Genomic DNA, 20,073 nt, shown 5'->3' on the forward strand with positions numbered 1-20,073 from the left:
GCCAACAGCCCCCTGCAGCATCTGCCCCCCACCCCCGGGCTGTGCTGAGCGTCACTTCTGACCCAGATTCTGCAGCTCACACCCCCGGGCCCAGCTCATGTGTCCCAGCCAGTCCTGTGATTTCCAGGGACAGTATGTTGACTGGAAAAGATAGAAGAGTTGCCATGGAGATATGAATAAACACAAGCCATGGACACCTTGCAGCAGGAAATTCAAAACGAGTTTGACAGAAGTTTCGTTCAGCCCTACGGTTTACTTTGATTGGGTTCCATGGCTCACTTCTGGAATCTTAGAGGGAAGTTTAAATCCAGTGCTAAAATGTCAACATGACATCCCTACACCCCATCTCTTATCTCTTCAGTCGCAGTGTGCTTGCCCCGAGAAATTAGAGGTCAGCCTCTGCTTTTCCGAATGTTCTGAGGGCCTTGCTGCATCCAGGCCCAAAGCCCAGTCAGTACCTGGGGTTATAGCAACAATAACATGGAGAGAAACTGCCCCAACCTGCATGTAGGTCAGAGTTCATGCGGAGAACCAGTCACCCTGCACGGCACAGTGACGCTCTCTAACCTGCTCCACCTCCCTTTCCTCCTCTTCCCTTGTGTTCAGCGGTGTGGGATGAAGAGGCTTGGAACTGGGGTGCATCTCGCCTAAACATGGCTCGGGGCACAGGGCTCCCCTCTCTCATATTTGATGCCAAGGGGTAGTGGGGGGGGGGGGGGGAAATGACCCAGCACGGAGGCCCTGTAAGGGGCCCTTTCCTGCCAGGAGGTGCATTTTCCTGGGCCCTCGGGGAAAGGGGACCCGGTTTTGGCAGTGCTCCTAATGAAGGAGGAAGGGAAGTGCTGTGCCTCACAGGCTGAGAGGGAAGTCAGCTCCGTAATGAATGTGGAAGAAAACACTCACCCTCTCTCCAGAGGGCGCTGTGGACCTTTCGGGCAGGACAGTTCTGTCATGCACTATGATTACATAGCCACTTCATGCAATCATGTTGTCCTGGGGATAACCAAAAATGCCCAGCAAATTTCCAGGCATTCTCCAGGGACAGTGCCCCTCCCACGTTTTGCAGAGAGGATATTGAATTGCCACAGACTCATCTGGCTGGGAAGAGACCATGACCAGCCCGGAGCTCTTTTTATCACGATATTTCTGTGTTCATGAAAATCAAACTCTGTTTACCAATCGTTGCCTTATCTGATCAAGTTGGTGATTTTGATTTTTCAGACCTGATGGCTCTTCGCTGTATCCTAATCTATTTCCTCACTGAGTTTACAATTCATCGTGAGTTCTTTGACCAAGGGGTTTTCAAGCATCTAAGCCATGAGGACGGGTGACTGCCTTAAGGCTTGGCCCCTGAACATGGCAGCCAGCATCTGAGAGGTGAAGGACCACGGGAGCAGTGACCACAATCGCTATAGGACTTCAGAGGAGAGAGTGTAAAGGAACAAAGAGTTTCAAGTGGGAATTTTGGCCCTCTGGCCCTAGAGACTCACAAAGTCATATTTATTGATGGAGCTGGCTGGGCTGAGAGAATATACCCTTCCAGCCTTGCCCATATGGCATTCCCACCCTCCCCCTCCCCCCGGGACTCCTAAGTATGGGACTCTCCTCTTAGAACATGCAACACCTGACTGTTGAGTCAGGGGCACTGACCTCTTTTCCCTTAGATTGTAAAAAAAAACCAAATGACAATAACCAACACAACAATAGCGTCTGGTGTGAATGCCTGGTCTTGAACCATACACATACAGGTCATATAATAAGAGTTGCATCTTATTGGTCACGTTGCATAATAAAGTTGCATCTGACTGGATTCTTGGCACCAGAAATCCTTATATTTACCTATAGGCACCTGATTTCTTAAAAGGTCACTTTGGAACAAAAAGGGTAGGTAAGGACAACTATTATTATTGTAAATCAATCAAAATTATACCTATTTTTTTTGTGTGTGAGATTGGCAAAAAATACAACATGTTTTTTGGTGTGCCACTAGATTTTGGTCATTAGTGTGTGTGTGCTATGAGACGAAGAAGGCTGAAAATCGCTGCTCTAGAGTTTTTGTGAACCAATGGCCGAGGCCAGATGGTTCCCTAGAAACAGAGAGAGAATCCTCAGTGTCAAAACGGTTCCTTCTACAGTGTGCCCGGGGAATCTGAAGGGGAGAGACAGTTGCAGCCGAGACAAAGACCCCTGTGCGGCTGATTGTACCCTCTGTGGACTCTCCAGGCTGGCCCTCTCTTTCTTCCTGTGGTCGGTCCTTCATCCTGCTCTTCCTCTGACTCTCGGTGAGAAGCCAGGCTCTGAGAGGGTGCTGCTGTTCACGCACAAGGCTAATTCCATCCGTTCAGAGGATTGGGCTGTTAGTTAAAATTAGGCTTTTGGGTTTTCTTTTTCATCATCTATTTGTCTCCCCCCGCTCCCCCTGGGGGTAATTAAGAATTGCCCATGAGCCTCTTGATTTCTCCTGTCAGTCTTTCTAGCTTATTGATTCCAACAGCCTTTAACATTCTTGCTTTTTAAAAAAAATTAGCTCTCTCTAAAAATTAAATTGTGGTTATTCGTTTCAGATTTTAGATGTCCTCCCTCCTGTTTCTGAGACTAGAGGCTCATCCATATTTTCTATTATTTTGACTATTTTTTTTCCATAAGCAGAAGTAGGAATTTATTGACTCCTATAATTGAGAGAGATACTTGGGAAATCAGAGAATTAAGGGAAGATCCATGGGAGCCAGGGCCTAGGGTGCTGGAGAAGGAGTCTTGCTCCTCCAGCACCCATTCCTCCCCCCCCCCAACCCCCAGCCTCCAGCATCTACTCCCCCCCTGCCCACCTCCAGCACCCACTCCCCCTTGCCTCCTGCCTTGTTCTGCACTTACCCCTCAGCTCTGCCTCCCACCAGAACCTACCTTGCCTCGTGCCAGGTAACCTGGCACCGCAGCCCTGCTTAGCAACCCAATGCAAAGAGAGTTTTCTAAGCATCTCTCTATTGATTATCTAATAATTGTAATCATTTCCCCTAAAAGGAGAACCACTTCGAGCGTAACGGAGCCATGTCCTCTCTCTGTAATTGACGTTAATAAGGGCAAGGTCACACAGGGCCCTGGACCTCCCCAAACAGGAAGTGAGGCGGGGGAGTGTGTGTGTGTGTGGGGAGACTGATGGGGTAGAGCAGATGCAGCAGAGTATCTGACCCATGGGGTCCCTCAGAAATCAAATGTGTTATAATGTCCCTCTCCCTGGAGAGAATTATTTGGACACAATTTATGCCAATTAAAACAATTCATATTTTCCTGATTTATTATTCTGGATTTTCCCTGCTGTCTCCCTGCTTCCTCTCATCCCGCCTCCCCACTTACTGCTAATTGAGTCAGTAATACCCAGAAAATACCTCCCTCTGCTCTAAAATGCAGGAACTGGTAGATCAGTGTCTCCTTACTCTAAGGGTGAGGAGGGCTGGGTTATGAGCCTGCTCTGTCCCCATTTCTCTCTCATTACCAGCTTCTATTCTGTGTAATTATCTCATCCGGTCGTGTTTGACAGCCTCGCCTGGACGTGCTTGTGGCCTCTTAGAGCAGGGAAAGAGACCAGAGGTCATCTTGTCTGGTGGCCTGTAACCAGGGACGCATCAGCATCACTGAAGATCTTTCCAGAAAAATCACATCTAGGCAGATGGCCCAGTCAGTGCCCACTGCTCAGCTCACGCGTGAGAAAGCCTCACACTCACAGGTTGGGCAGGATGGCCGTGCTCCAAGGTGATGCAGGAGGAGAGAGCCATGGATGGGAGATGCATGGTAGCAGCTCTGTCGGAGCGGGCAGAACAGATGCTGGGACTGCAGGAGAGAAAGGAGAGGTGTCAGGAAGTCATCTCTCTGGGTTTTCAGAGGACCCTGGCTGAGGTTTGCACAGTAGCCACAGGTGATGCACAGCAGGGGCCCCCGAAGCCAGTCAGCCTCCTGTTAGTCCTCTGTGCCTGCCAGGAATCTGGCCGATTCAGAATTCCAGGTGTAATGGAGACAGCTGGAGTCAGGAGGCAGTGACCACCCCAGAGATGGGCAGGTTTCAGGAGGACACTTCGCTTCCTCTCTTTCCTGTGTCTTTGGATTAGGCTGCAGTATTTGTCAGAACCCCTGGGGCCCTGTGTGGCGGGCTGTTGCACTGTACCTTGTCCTCATTCTACATACACAACCTCAAAGGACAGCCCCTGCGATGTGCTCATGGGGCTCACACACTGCAGCCACGGCAGGGGCCGCACTCGAGAGGCCCCCAGAACGTCAGGGCTGAGGTAGGAAGGCTTGGTTGACTTGATGACAACCTCACGAAGGTAATAAGAGGGGAGGGGAAAGTTCAGGGAAGACCTCGGATGGATGAGCAGAATTCTCTAGCATCCATTAGGGAAAACATCTCTCCAGTTCCATGTATTTCAGGTGCTGCCAGCTCACCACTGGCGAGCCCGAGCTCCGATTGAGATGCTCTCCTGCGCCCTCTTAACAAGGTTCCTCTCTTAACAAGGTTCCTCCTAATAGTGGGTAGAGCCATGGGGTAGCTTCCCATGGTCAAGTAAACGGGCCTGAAAGATCGCCCCGATCTGGACCTCATTACATGGAGTTGTGCTTGTTACCATGGAGAACAGCTTAAGCAGTTCTTGTGCCTATAGATGTACATGCAGAAGATGTGTAGAGACATTCCAGCTAAATCTTAACTAGCTTCAGAACTTGTGTTACATGTGTCCGGGGAAAGCTCATTTGGGTCAGAGGAGGTAACAACTTGGGGGTGTGGCACTTCTTTCTTTAGACCAGAATGAGCATGTTGCAGGAATAGAAGTTTTGAGACCTGTTTAAATAATAATTTTAATTTAAGTAACAGTCCAGGCTCTGGGGGAAGCACCCTGGGCTGCTGACGGAGGAAGGCTGGATGCCGTGTCAGTCTTAGACTTTCCACCGTGCAATGAGGTGCTCTTGCCTTCCCCACAGGTCCAGTTCCTCTCCCCACGGGCTCGCCGTCGCTTCCACGCTGCCCTAGCCTCGTGCTCCACCTCCATGCTCATCCTGTCCAACCTGGTGTTTCTTGGGGGCAACCAAGTTGGGAAGATCTACTGGAATAGGATCTTCATACAAGGTAAGTTGCCGGGCAATGCTATTTTCAGTCAATTTCTTGCTTTCCACATATGCACTTGTTATTTTGGATAGGGTGGGGCATTCATTGTTCTATTTATGGCATATTACTTATAAAAGTGCCAGCCAGGAACAGCGCCCTGTGTTTTGAGGTACTTCTTATGTATGACATGTGACGCTCAACATCAGAATGTTCTGTCCTGCCTTGCCGGTGTGGCTCAGTGGTTGACCATCGACCTATGGACCTGGAGGTCATGGTTCGATTCCTGGTCAGGGCACATGCCTGAGTTGCAGGCTTGATCACCAGTAGGGGGCATGCAGGAGGCAGCTGATCAATGATTCTCTCTCATCATTGATGTTTCTATCTCCCCTCGCCCTTCCTCTCTGAAATCAATAAAATTATATTTTTAAAAAATGTACTGTCCCGACAATCCCAAACTCTACCATTCCATTCTGCTCAGTTACCTCTTCAGTTTTTTCACTTAAAAAAATCTTACTGTCTATCTATACCAGCCTTCAGCATACTGCAGAGTCTAAACTTCTTCCACTTACCGCTCTGAAAGTCCTGCTAGGATTAAGTGCTAGGAGGCCCTTGCTCTCCTGCAGCTGTGGGTGTGGCACTGGTTGCCACAGCTCTCTGTCGGGGATGTTTTTGTCTGCACACCGGGATGCCAGCACTGCCAGCCGACCGCATGATCCACGCACATTAAGTGGCTCCTCTCAGTGTCCACAGTAAAGGCACACCTGCAGCAGGTAAAATGCTAGTTTGTGGGAATTACTGTGAAAACATTGCATCAATAATTAATCACTTAATTAAGGTCACCATTTCCCTGAGGCTGGAACTAAGCGTTGCAGCATGTCCTTTAGAGAATTGGGAGAAAGGGAGCTACTCACAGGACACATTCCTCCATCCCCTTCCCTCTGTTCTGTTTCCCTGACCAGTGGTGGGGTTTTGTGCCTTTGGTTTGGGAAGCTTTGCCAAGCCGTGATGACGCGACTCTGCATGGCTAGGCTGTCACCTGCACACGGTGGCAGGCGTGGCTGAGCCAGGCTCATGGGTGCCAAGAGAGGGCCCTGTTCGGCTTTCATCTCCTCACCACAATGCCCCTCTTTTATCTTCCTTTCTGAGAAATGTCTTAGCTGATCGTTCCTGAAAGATGATGTATTTTTCAAGTGGAGGCCGTCCTTTAATAGATGGGAGATAATGGGTGCAGAGGACCTAAAGATTAAAAAATGCTGCTAGGGGCGGTGACAGTGTTTTCCTTATATTGCCTCCTACCAACCACCATACCTAGCACAATGCTGACTTGTGGTTTGCTGGCCCCGTGAGCGAGAAGGCTCTGATTTTTGCTTCAGTCAATCAAGCCTATTGAGTGTTTGCAGCTTGCAAGGCACCGAGACTATGGGGGTGGGAGAAGCACCCGCAAATGTGGGGCCCAAACTTGCAAACAGAAATGTGTCCATAGATTCAGGTACCTGCTTGCCAGACCCATGAGGTCAGGGAGGAGAGGCCGACCTTCCCTGGAGGTTGGACTTCCCAGAGGAGGCGGCATGTGACGTGGAGTTTAAAGCACAATAAGCAGGAGCTCGTCAGGTGGAGAAGGCCGGTGTGTGGGGGTCCTTAACACTCCCTGCTGTGTCAGCTAATTCCCAGCTCTCGGTAACTGTTCCCCATAGAAGTTATTCTTCTCACAGTGACCCCAGGACCTAGGAGGTTTCTCTTCTGATTCTCCACCGCCTTGTCCTGGCATCACGGAGGGGAAGGGACGTGAGGGTGGTGCACAGGCACTGAATACCCCCTGCTGCTGCCGGAAGTGACGTTGCCCCGTGGCATTTGTGCTCACATCCCATTGGCCAGGGCCAGTCCCTGACCAACTTAAGTGCACGTGGGGGCGCCGTGGGAAAGAAATCGGGCATTCACAGGCAGTGGCGCAGCGGGCAGGGTCGGAGCTGCAGCAGCGGGAAAAGGTGCCCCGGAGGCCGCTGAAATGTAAGTGGGAGTGCAGAGGCGGGCGGGGCTAAATGATTGCGATGTGGGGGCCAAGGGCCCGGAGGTGGCAGGTAAGGCCGTGCGAGTGGACACAGCCAGTCAGGGAGCACAGAGCAAGGGAGCAGGAGGGCGGTGGGATGGGTGGGGGGGAAGGTGGGGTGCTGGCATTTTACGGGGCAGAGAGCAGGGCAGAGGCTGTTCAATGTTCTCTCTGCTCCTCAAGGCCGGAAAGATCAAAGTGTGATTTGCCCTGCGCCGCTCACATGGGTCACATGGGATCAGGGCTCTGGAAACAGCGTCTGCTGCCGCCGTGTGGGTCCCACCAGGGTCTGCACCTGGGGTATGTTGTGTCCTCCTTGCAGCCAGGTGCCGGGGTCTGGGGACTGATTCTCTGAATATAGGGGGCTCTATGGACTTATTTCTCTCTCGGGCCCAGGGCCAGGGCAGCTCAACGTAGAAGGCATCGTCTGTGTGGGAGATTCTTCAGCTCAGCTGGTCTGCCCCGGGCCTTCTGAGTCAGGGGTTGTCTGCTGGGGTTTGGGCAGTTGCCCCATTTTGTCTGGTCTTTGTTTTTTGTCCCTGAGTTTCTATGTCTCCTGGAGGATGGTGCCAAATCCCCTGCCCTTGAGACTTCTGGATTTTTTTATTCCTAACTAGAAGGCTAGTATGAATATTCATGACTTTGATGCGAAAGTGTATAAATGAGTTCATTGGATGCTTCCTCAGACCCTGCTGGGGTGTATACTAGCTTTCTAAAGTAAAAACAACAAAAATCTGAATTCTGAGAAACCTCTGGCCCCAAAAGTTTCAGATACAGCACTGTCCACCTGAACCTGTTGCTGCTGATGAATGAGCCAGGAGTTCGACAGGCTGGTAGCCTCTGGTCTCCTCCCTCAGGCTGCCGAGCAGCACCTGTTCTAGGACCCATGTGTACCCACTGAGGGAAATGTGATGAAGCGATGGGGGAACGCTGTTCGTGGGGGATGGAGAACATTCAAGCACAGCGTCTAGGTTTCCAGGCTTAAAGGGGAGGTGGCCTTTCCTTGGGGGTAACCACCATGTCCCTCTGTGCCTTGCTGGGCGGGACCTGCCGCAGGCACAGGGAGGAGCTGGCAGCACTTGGTTCCTCTCATAGGTCTCACCTGTGGGGCCTGGAGCAGCAGGAAGGGGCGGTCAGGTGTCAGGAGGTTAGGGCTCAATGAGGAGATGGAAGGCACAGCCTCGCTACCTCTCAGAGAGCCTTTCCCAGCACCGCTGACGTCCCTAGAAGGTTCTCGTGAGTGGCCCGGCGGAGTTGTCTTAAGGTCAGCACTCTCTTGCCTCCAGTTCACTGAATTTAGACTCGGATTTGTTTGCTTTAAGCTGAAAAGCTTATTTTAGTAGCTTATGTAAAAACCTTTCCTGGTCTCAGTGGGACTGTGATATGAGGCTGTAAAGTCAGAGCCTTCCCTGTCAGCTGTGATACAGCCCTGCTGTCCAGGACTGTGGACGGTGCAGCCAAGGGGTGGACACGCTGACCTCTCGTACGTGTCACACACAAACCATTTTTTTTTTTTTTGCAATTGTAGAAGTTATATTCCAATGGGGGGAGGGGAGAGAAATTACATGAATAAGTGACATCAAGGTGAATAATGCTGAGGGAAAATAGAGGCAGGGGAGAGCCTAAAGGGTAAGGGAATTCTATTTTAGATATACTTTTAAAAGTATATATATATATTTTATTGTAGACAGATGTTCCCTATCTCCTATTTGCCCCCCTCCACCCAGCCCCTAGCTGCCCCAGGCCTTCACCACACTATTGCCCACACACAAACCATTTTTATCGAGTGTTATCTCTGCTGCAGAGGTTGGAGATGTATTATTCAATTAATGCAGTTGAGGAAAAATAATCTGTCTTTGCCGTTCTTTTATGATTGAAGTTTACTTCAAGTAGCTTGAGGAATGTGAGTGTTTAAACGCAAGCATGCATGTGAGGAGTGTGTGTGTGTGTGTGTGTGTGTGTGTGTGTGTGTGTGTGTATATGTATATAGAAGGAGCCTCGCTGGTCCAGGGGTCTGGGAAGGATGTGGCTGGGGATCTGGTCCCCAGCCTGCTGTGTCATGCTCTGCAGAGGCAAATGCAGGTTGCTTCTTACATAACTCTGGCTCTCAGAAGTGCTTGTTGATGGAAGGAGCTTTCTCATGTCTGCCTTAAATCCTTGACATTGAAGTCTAAGGTGATTTTTGGATAAGCAGCCGATGACTGCTCTGTAACTCAAAAGTATCTCTGTGTTATAACTTCAAATATGCAGGACCAGTCTCCATAAATCAGCGGTGCCCTTCAGCCCCTGGGTTTTGTAAAAAGGTGACCCAGTCATTTCCTGGGAGGTGGAGCACTGGAATCTGTGTCTGTGTTTTGCAGGAATGGGAGCTTGCTAGAGACGTGGATCCACCAAAGCTCCATCCTGCCTTCTCATCACACTCACATCCTCTCTCCCTTCTCTCTCTCTCTCTCTCTCTCTCTCTCACACACACACACACACACACACACACACACACTCTCTCTCTCTCACACACACACTGTTTTCCCTCCTGTTGCCTTTTCTAATTTGGAAAACTCCGTCTCAACACTTAGCTCCCGAAGTGGCCCCATGTCCAGGCGAGAGGAGCTTGGTCCTTTCCCCTCCAGATCACAGCAAGAGCGGGGCTCGTCCTTCCCCACACGGGTCGGAACCCCTGCACTCCCCTGTCTGCTTGTCATCACTGGCTGGGAGAAGGGAAAATCTATTTTCTCCCTGATTCCAGCCTGTCGGGGCCGTTTATTTGTCTCCTGACTCAGATGGCTCTGGGCAGGCATTTCATTTAAAGCTGAGCTGGGCACTGCCCTGGAGGGTTTGGAAGGCCGTGGTTAAATAGAAACTCCTTCCCTCATATCTCGTTAAATTCTTGGGACTGAAATTTCATTTTGATGAGAGGAGATGGAGGGCAGATGTTGATGTCTAGGGGCCCTCCTTTGTGATTACTTTGTCTCGCCGTCTTCCTAGCCCTGACCTTCACCTGGAGTTTTCATGGCTCTTCCTAGCCCTGACCTTCACCTGCAGCTCACATGGCTCTTCCGAGCCCTGACCTTCACCTGCAGCTCACCCGGCCCTGGGAGATTCAGCTCCAGACGCCATGGAGCCTCTGTGAGTTCTAGGACAGCTTGAGGAGCAGGAGCTACCCACCATTGTGCTGGTGGTGAGGTTGATGCATAGATGCAGGATAAGCGGTTTATCTATGGTTACACCTGGACCCATTTACGGCCATTCTTGGAATCTGAATTGCAGGCCTTTCTGAAACCTTGGTTCCTTCTTTACTCTGTGCCAGGTGGGCACCCAGATGTCTCGGGCATCAGTTTTCCCAAAAGTAATTCCGGCCAAGTCACTAGGCATGGGGGGTAGTGAGCGGGGGTTTGTGTGCCTGGGGTTGTGTTGCACCTGAGAGAACTTCTGAAGGGTCTGGGAGGGAGTTGGAATCAGTGGATTTAAACCCTTTCAGTGAGGTTGTGTGAAACCTTTCCCTGCTATCTAGGAGCTTTCGTGAATTCATTTAATCTGGGATATGGGAACCTTTCAAGTGTCTTTAAGTAGAATATCAAGGAAAGACTGGTATAGCTTAGACACAGTTAACCAAGTAAAAAGAAAATAATGTGATCTTTACTGATATATTAGCATATACCTGATAATATTTGAAGTCTCTACCTCTCATTGGCCCCTCATCTACCTGCCCCCAATCATGCATATGCAGAGTGATATTCAAAAGCATAATGAAATGATTATGTCGTATACCTTAAACCAATACAGTGTTAAATGTCCATTATATCACAACAAAACTGGGGGAAAGTATATTACAAATATGGCGATAGAAATGGAAATAACACCAAAACAATTTTTAAAATTTGAGTAAGTCCCCTTTATTCTCTAACTGAGCTATCTATATAACAAAGCTACTGACCACGTGATAAATATTCCGTATACAAAAGGTACCTGCAGAGGAACTCCCAACCTGTACCAGACGGGAAGTCACTTGGGATGGTGGTGCATGCGTAGTTTCTGAAATGAGCACGCACCCTGGAAGTTATATTATTAATCTGCGTGACTGCGTGCAGCGATTCCTATAGTTCCCACCAATGGGTGCAGATTAGTTCAGCACCAGCCGTGCCAGTACATGCCAGCAAGTATTCAAGGGGAGTGAGTGCCTGGCAGTCTGAAGTGTTTATCGGACGCACTTTCTACCAGACTGTCTCCTCAAATCATTTCTGAACATTTTAAAAACGTGTAAAGAATTAAAAGTATTTAATGTGGAATTTAGTAACATTTTTGTAACAGAGGGAAAATCTAGCAAGTCGTCACTATCAGGTGTCTCAGCTCTGGGGCAAATTCTTTTGTGCAGCAGACCCACTGGCTTTATGTGGCCACGTGAAGTCCTTTCCTGTGGCCGCTGTAACAAATGATCACAAACGTGATGGCTTAAAACAGCACAGATTTGTCTCTTACTCTTCTGGAAGCTCGAAATCTGCAATCGAGTCACTACTGGACTTTTAAAAAGTGTTGAGCTAAAGTTAGGGCATTGGCAAGACGGTTCCTCCTGGGGACTCGGGGAGAATCTGTTTCCTCGGCCTTTCCAGCTTCCAGAAGCCAGAGGCTCATTCGCCTCTTCCTCCTCAAAGCCTGCAGTGGGCACCTTTAAATTATTTCTCCCTGTCCCTCTGCTCCTGCCACCATTTCCCCTGCTGTCCGACTCCTCCTGTTTCTCACAGAACATCCCTTCTGTGGCATCCCTTGAATAGCTTCTTTCTCAAGAGATTTGATGATAAAAGAGCAATTTGGATATGCCGCTAGCCTTACTAAAGCAAGAATCTGCCTGTAAAAAGAAATAATATGTGGATTTCAAAGAAGAAACGTGGGATTGGCTACCATGAGGGTAGGGAGAAGTATAGGGGGAGGCTGCGGTTTTCCTCACTCAGGATGTGTCCCCATCCTCTGGGGATAAACCTCTCCCACTCCACTCTGAATCTGTGTCATTCTGGTGGGTCACACTGACATCTAAGATGAAGGGTTGACGTGTGAGCGGGACCAGTGTGGTCTGTCTGCGCATGCGATGCAATTCCAGGGTTTTTGTTGGAACGTCAGGAAGGAAAAGTTCTCCTTCCTTGGTTGTTGCAGAGGCATCAGCACACTGGGCTGGAGCTGCTGGCCGTCCGCTTGCCACCAGCGTGGAGAGCCATGTAGAGAGGGACACCAACTCCGAGGGGAGCAGAGCTGCCTGGTGGACACTGTATTTTCAAGACAATATTTGGAGACAACCCATATATTTTAAGCCCCTAGATTCTGTGCATGTTTTTTGTTATAAGGTTTTTTCCCCCTAAGTTTATGCTGGGAGACAATTCTCCGGGGCTCCCCTGTGTTTCTGTATGTCTTTTGAGCAGAGACTCTTGCTGCCTTTGTTTCAGGATGTTGGTACAGAAAACATCTTTGGAAGCTGGAGACAGTGTCTTCCTCTTTGTTTATTGTCCAGGTAGGGGGTTGGGCGGTGGCAGGAAGCAGACCTTCCAGGTTCTGACAGGCCATCCTGGGGCTGCTGGCTGGATTGGCCACTGGCTAGTCTGTACACCTCCAGTTATTTTTATTCTGAGCCTCCTCTCTTGGTGAAGGACTCTTGCTCACCAGGCAAATCAACACCAGGGTGTTGGAGGTCCTGCTTTCGGGCTTGCTCCCACATTGCATTAGCTTGCTCAAAAGCCTTGTTTCTTACTGAAACCAAGAGAGCAGTGGAAGGCGATCCATTTTGGGGGCATGCTGGCTGCAGTACCAGGGAAACCACGTGGTCTCGGGGTGGCTGACGGGAGAGCTGGCGGCCTGTGATTACAGTGCATCACGTGGCTCGGTGCTGGAAACTAAGGCTGCAGCTTAGGTGGCTGTCGTTCTTTGTGGTAAAGATCAGAGCGTGGATTCCAGGGGGACTGTCCTTTGCCTCAGGAATTTCATCCAGCAGCTGGCCACCTCTCTTGAGTGTAGTTAGGGCCGGCAAGCATTTCCGTGACTATTCAGTAAAGGAGATTCAAAACCACGGAGAAAAACTTCCCATTGTCTTGAAATAAAGGCAGAGAGAAACAAATGCTGTTTGGTGAGCACCTATTTAGTACCACCCAGGATTGTCTGAGGGGGTCAGAGCTTGGCGTCACAGGCGTGGGCGCCTCAGCCAGACCATTTTTCGCTGCACTGGCTTGTGACTCCTGCACCTGCCAGCTGCCGCCCTGGTCACCATACCCGCTGCTGTGGAGTAGTCTTTGCAAGGAGAACCTCCGAGGGAGTATGGCAAAGTGGGTGCTATGGGTTGAATTGTGTTCTCCCAAAATACAGTGACCTAACCCCACATTCTCAAAACGTGAGCCTATTTGGAAATGGGGTCCTTATGTAGAGGAAATAAGCTTAAAATGAGGTCCTCAGGGTGTGCCCTAATCCAAATGACGGGTGTCCTTATTAAAAAAAAGAGGAAATGTGGACACAAGCAGATGTGCACAGAGGGAAGATGTGAAGCCACAGGGGGTGGCGACAGAGGCCTGGGGCCACCCGAGCCTGGTAGTAGCAGCGGAGGAACCTGCTTAGAGGCTTTGGAGGGAGCAGGGCCTGCCGGCACCTGGGCCCAGCTTTCCAGCCTCAGGAGCTGAGAAATAAATGCCTGTTGTTTTTGCTGTTCACTTGGGAGAGCTTTGTATTGACAGGCCTAGGAAGCTCCTACAGCAGTGATGGCGAACCTATGACACGCGTGTCAGAGGTGACACGCGAACTCTTTTTTTGGTTGATTTTTCTTTGTTAAGTGGCATTTAAATATGTAAAATATCAAAAATATAAGTCTTTGTTTTACTATGGTTGCAAATATCAAAAAATTTCTATATGTGACACGGCACCAGAGATAAGTTAGGGTTTTTCAAAATGCTGACACGCCGAGCTCAAAAGGTTCGCCATCACTGTCCTACAGGGTGTGTGGTGTGGGAAGGTGGGACAGAGTGCTGAGATGGCCTGGTGGGGCAGACAGGAGTCCAGGTCAGCTCCCTTTTTAAGCGCTGAAGTCTTCACCTGAGCTAGACTTGACTGTCCAGCCATGGGCCATAGGACAACCATCCCAACAGTGTGCACTGAGGGTGGGGGCAGTCACACGCCCCCCAGGACAATGCCCCAGGGTGACTAGTCATCGGAGCAGGGTATTCGGAGCCAGAGGCCGGTGAGGGCCCAGTGAAGGTGACAGACCTGCTAGTTGCTGGCGAGTCTGGTCTTTCTTGGGTGATCCAGTTCAGTGTGTGCAGTGTGGTCAGTGAAAACGGGCAAGCAGAAGCAGGGACCCACAGTGACCATCCAAGGAGGCGCTAATTAGCAGATTTTAAAACAAAGCTAAAGTTCCAGCGACCACCTGCCTTAATATTCACCTTTCCCTCGTGTGCCCTCCTCAACCCATGATCTGATGATACAGAGAGCAGCAGACAGAACTCGCTGGTCGGGAAGTGTGTCATCCTGTCAGGCGGGGCTGATCCTCCACTTGGGGGGCTGCCCAGCATCCAGCTGCCAAGGCTCGAAGCCGGTCTCGGGGGCCAGGTGAGCGCCATGCCCGCGGCACCTCTCTGCTCCCCTCTGCCCTCCTCTGGGGATGGTCACGCTCCAGCGGCAGCCGGCTCTGGCCCAGAGAAGCAGGCAGCTGCTAATTTTAGCCCCATGTAGGTCTCTAGGCAGCAGGTCTCAGGACTTTGCTTTATTTCTCTAGTGGCATTTTCATGTGACCTCGAGGGGAAAAAGACTAATAAGACCCACCTACTATTAGTGAAATGAAAGGGAAATCTAACATTTTTGTTTTATTTTTTTAAAATATATTTTATTGATTTTCCACAGAGAGGAAGGGAGAGAGACAGAGAGTTAGAAACATCAATGAGAGAGAAACATCGATCAGCTGCCTCCTGCACATCTCCCACTGGGGATGTGCCCGCAACCCAGGTACATGCCCTTGACCGGAATCGAACCCGGGACCTTTCAGTCCTCAGGCCGACGCTCTATCCACTGAGCCAAACCGGTTTCGGCTAACATTTTTGTTTTAAAAGATGGTGGTGTTCCTTACAAGTCTTCCAGGGGCCAAGGGTATGTACCATAGCGAGTGACCTGTGGCTTTAGGGGGACGAAGGGAACAGGTAGCCGAGGGCTCAGCCAGGGACTGGAACACTGTGCGGAGAGCATCGGAAAGACGTCTCTGGTTTGCCTGGTGAGCACAGTTGCTGTAATATGCAGGAGTGGATCGTTTGCATTCTGAGGGGTGTCAATCATGCAAAGTCAAATGATGCCAGACAGCATAACGGGTGCTGTTATTTGATGACTTTCAAATGACAGACAGCCAAACAGTGGTCACACGGGCCTGTCTTGGGAGCCAGGCCTTTTCTCAGAAAGTTGTTTTTTTGTTTTGTTTTTGACTGAATTAGAAGAAACCAGGCAGGTTTTTTTACAGAGAGGAAGTGAGAGGGAGAGTTAGAAACATTGATGAGAGGAACATCGATCATTTGCCTCCTGCACACCCCCCACTGGGGATATGCCTGCAACCAAGGTACATGCCCTTGACTGGAATCGAACCCGGGACACTTTGGTCCGCAGGCCGAAGCTCTATCCACTGAGCCAAACCGGTCAGGGCTACCAGGCAGGTTTTAACATGAAATTGTTTCTGGTCCTATTTTAACATTCCGTTTGTGTCCAACAGTAACCTGTCACTCATTTTCTCATCTTTGAAGCTTGCCTTTTGATTACTTTCCTCATTATGTGTTGTGGCTGCCCCACAAAGTGGCTGGAGGGTCAGCTCATACCTTTTGCATTGCTATCAAAAATCGCTACCATTAGCCAGAACTCGAATAGAAGAAGCAAAAGTACACAGTAAGGAAATAAGAAATCTGGGAAGCATCCCAACCTAAATGATTCGGGGAAAGAGGCACAGTGGTCAGGTGAGCTTAGATGAGGCTAAGATTTTATTTTTACGGGCAACATGGCTTGAAGGAGAAGGCCTTCGGTATTCCTGCTGGTCATACTGGGTGCTTGCGATGCAGCCATAAGCAAACACGGTAAATGTGCTGCAGTGCTTTGAGGACAAAGTAGTGAATGGTAGCCTGGCCAGTATGGCTCAGTGGTGGAGCATCGGCCTGTGAACCAGAAAGTCATGGTTCAATTCCCGGTCAGGGCACATGCACAGGTTCCGGGCTCAATCCCCAGGAGGGGGCATGCATGAGGCAGCGGTCAGTGATTCTCTCTCATCATTGATGTTTCTGTCTCTCCCTCTTCCTTCTTCTCTGAAATCCATAAAAATATATTTAAAAAAAAAGAAGTGAATGGTAAGAAAATAAAAATAAAAATTATGGTGGCACAACTCTGTAAGTTTATTAAAAGCTGTAATATACAAGGTGGAATGTCAGATTGGAATCTGGAACAGAAAAAGGGACATTATTAGGAAAACTGGTGGGCACCCTAGCTGGTTTGGCTCAGTGGGTAGAGCGTCAGCCTGCTGACTGAAGGGTCCCAGGTTCGATTCTAGCCAAGGGCACATGCCCAGGTTGTGGGCTTGATCCCCAGTAGGTGGCTTGCAGGATGCAGTCAATTAATGATTCAAGGATTCTCTCTTATCATTGCATCACTGATGTTTCTATCTCTCTCTCCATCTCCATTCCTCTCTGAAATCAATAAAAATATATTTTAAAAAAGGAAAAGAACAATCTGTGAAATCAGAATAAAGTAGGAAGTTTAGTTAATAACAATGAACCAATGTTGGTTTCTTTATTTGGACAGATGTGCTGTTAAGAGAAACTGCGTGAGGGGTATATGGGAACTCTCTGTATTATCTTTGCAACTTTTCTGTAAATATGATGTCATTCCAAAATTAAAAGTTTATTAAAAGAAAAAAAATTTTTTAATTCAAAGAACATTATCAGGAAAGTGAAAATGTAACTAGAATGGGAGAAAACTTTGCAAACCACTATCTGATAAGGAATTTTTATCTAGAAAATGTAGTTATTATAACTCAATAATAAAATGACACATAACTCTATTTAAAATGGGCAAAGGGTCTGAATAGGGATTTACCCAAAGAGGATATACAAATGACCAATAAACACATGAAAAAGATAGTCAACATTTATCATTAGGTATCCAGAAAATGCAAATCAAAACCACAATGAGACATCACTTCACAAACGCTAATCTATACATATAAAAGGCTAATATGCAAAGTGTCCCCTCAGGAGTTCCACCAGGAGTTTGATAGCTTGCTATGACATGTGCTGACCACCAGGGGGTGGCACGGAATGAAGGAAGGCTGGGGAAGGAAGGTCCTGATCAGCCCTGATTGCCGGCCAGGCCTAGAGACCCTACCCGTGCATGAATTTCGTGCACCGGGCCTCTAGTGTTTCTATCATAACAAGCTCAAAATGGAAAATAAGTGTTGGTGAGGATGTGGAAAATCTGAACCCTCATTCACTGCCTGTGGAAATATAAAATAGAAAACAGAACTTGGGAATATAGTCTGGCAGTTCTTCAAAAAGTTAAACATAGAGTTATTGTATGACCTAGCAGTTCCGCTCCTAAGTATAAATAACTTGTATACAAATGTTCATAGTAGCATTATTCATAATAGTGGAAAAAGTGGGAACAGCCTATATGTCTTATCAGTTGGTGAATAGATAAGAAGGTGTGGAATATCTATACAATGGAATATTATTCAGTAATAAAGAGCAATGAAGTACTGATACATGCTATCACATAGGGAACGTTGACAACATCAGTGTGAGTGAGAGAAGCCCGTCACAAAGGACCACATACCATATTGTGTAATTGCATTTCTATGAAATGTCCAGAATAGGCAAATCTATGAAGATAAAAGTATATTAGTGGTTGTTTAGGGCTGGAAGGAATGGGAGTTTAGAGGGCAATGGCTATTAAGCTTGAGATTTCTTTTTTGGGGAGGGGATTATAAGATGTTTTAAAATTGATTGTTGTGATGGTGGCACAACTCTGTAAGTCTATTAAAAGCCATTGAATTGTACACTTCACATGGGTTAATCATATGGTGTTTTAATTCTGTCTCAACAAATCTGTTGAAAATTAGTTTGGGGCCTGCCATTGTTATTCTAGTTGTTCCTAAATCCATCTGTCCATTTATCCATCCATCCATCCGTCCATCCATCCATCCATCCATCCATCCATCCATTTACTGCCCTTCTATCAGTTTACTCTTCCTCCCATCCTCCTATCTCATTCCATCCCAGGAAGCCTTCCTCAAAGAGAGTATTTTATTTTAAAATATAGCATACAGGTTAAAGTGCACAGACGTAAAGTGTGTGGCATGATGCATTTTCACAAACCAAACATACCTGTTTAGCCACTACCCCGCACTCTAGAGGTGTCTCCCTGTTATGCCTTCTAGCCACAACCCCCTATAGCAGTGGTTCTCAACCTTCCTAATGCCGCGACCCTTTAATACAGTTCTTCATGTTGTGGTGACCCCCAACCATAAAATTATTTTCGTTGCTACTTCGTAACTGTAATTTTGCTACTGTTATGAATCGTAATGTACATATCTGATATGCAGGATGTATTTTCATTGTTACAAATTGAACATAATTAAAGCATAGTGATTAATCACAAAAACAATATGTAATTATATATGTGTTTTCCGATGGTCTTAGGCGACCCCTGTGAAAGGGTTATTTGACCCCCAAAGGGGTCGCGACCCACAGGTTGAGAACCGCTGCCCTATAGGGTAACCAGCATCCTGATATCTAATGTCATAGATTACTTTTGCCTGTGTTTGAATTCATTTAAATAGAATAACAAGGTTCTGTCAGTTCTGCTGTGATGCTTGTTTGAAAATGCAAATTTCCGTCGTGACTGATACATTAGGGAACAACTTAAGCATAATGCAATTTAGTGTTTGCTTATTTGCAATTTTGTCTTCAAGAAAACACTAGGTGAATGCAGAAAGCTGTACCCAGCTGCACCGAGCCCAGTAGGAACGCACAGCACGCACACCTGCACACCCTTCGAACCTCTGCCAGCCACCTCAGTTCACCCAGCACATTATGAGTTACACTCGGCCACTTCTGATGTTACTGTCAGATCTGCTGTAATTCTCCGCCCAATTTCAGATAGCGCTCCTTCCATCACTTCACAATAATTTGCAAGCTGCAACCTTTCTGACACCCACTTCCATAAGCAAACCTCAGGTCTTTGTAACCTAATGTACTATTTATTCAGTGTGTATTTCTTAACCATTTTAGATGTTTCAGACCATGCTACCGCTCTTATTGGATTTCCATCTTTGTAAAAAATGTGTTGCTGGCAAGATTTTTGGATATTATACCTCTAATTCTTGTTTGTTTTTTTTCACTTAAGTCCTGTGGTTTTTATTGTATGATTTTGCATTGTGTGGTGATTTTTAGGAACATGTACATCACATTAGCAGGTATGACTATATTTTTTTACATCTGTCTTCTTTCAGTGTCACGTTTGAGTTTCATCAGTATCATTACGTATAGCAATAGTTTGTTCATTTTTATTGCGGTATAGTATTTCATTACATGAATATACCACGATGCATATATCTGTTCAACTGTTGATGGACATTTTAGGTTGTTTTTAGATTGAGGCTGTTACAAATAGTGCTTCTTTGGAAAGTCTTGTACATGCCTTTTAGTGAACATATGTACACACTTGGGTATGAACCCAGGAAGGGAATGGTGTGGTCTTAGGTTATGTGTGTGATCAATTTCAGTAGATACCACCAATTTTCTAATGTAATGGCACCAATTTATTCTTTAACCAGTACAAAGAGGATTCCAGTGGTTCTGAATCCTCTCCCCAAACATGGAATTGTCCATCTTATTAATTTTAGCTCTTCTGGCTTGAATATGTATATGGTATCTCATTATGATTTTCATGATGACTA

General features: G+C 47.7%; 1 protein-coding gene across 4 annotated transcripts in view; it reads left to right on the forward strand.

The window, feature by feature from the left end:
* Positions 1-20,073, forward strand: part of HHAT (hedgehog acyltransferase) — a 162,608-nt gene that overhangs the window by 121,927 nt on the left and 20,608 nt on the right. For all 4 annotated transcript variants that reach the window (XM_036343691.1, XM_036343693.1, XM_036343692.1 and 1 more), the window contains one exon: positions 4,966-5,110. In XM_036343691.1, the coding sequence (XP_036199584.1) occupies positions 4,966-5,110 (145 nt within the window). The remainder of the gene's footprint in view (positions 1-4,965; positions 5,111-20,073) is intronic.

Source organism: Myotis myotis, unplaced genomic scaffold (assembly GCF_014108235.1).
Source record: "Myotis myotis isolate mMyoMyo1 unplaced genomic scaffold, mMyoMyo1.p scaffold_m19_p_18, whole genome shotgun sequence".
NCBI classification, from domain to species: Eukaryota; Metazoa; Chordata; class Mammalia; order Chiroptera; family Vespertilionidae; genus Myotis; species Myotis myotis.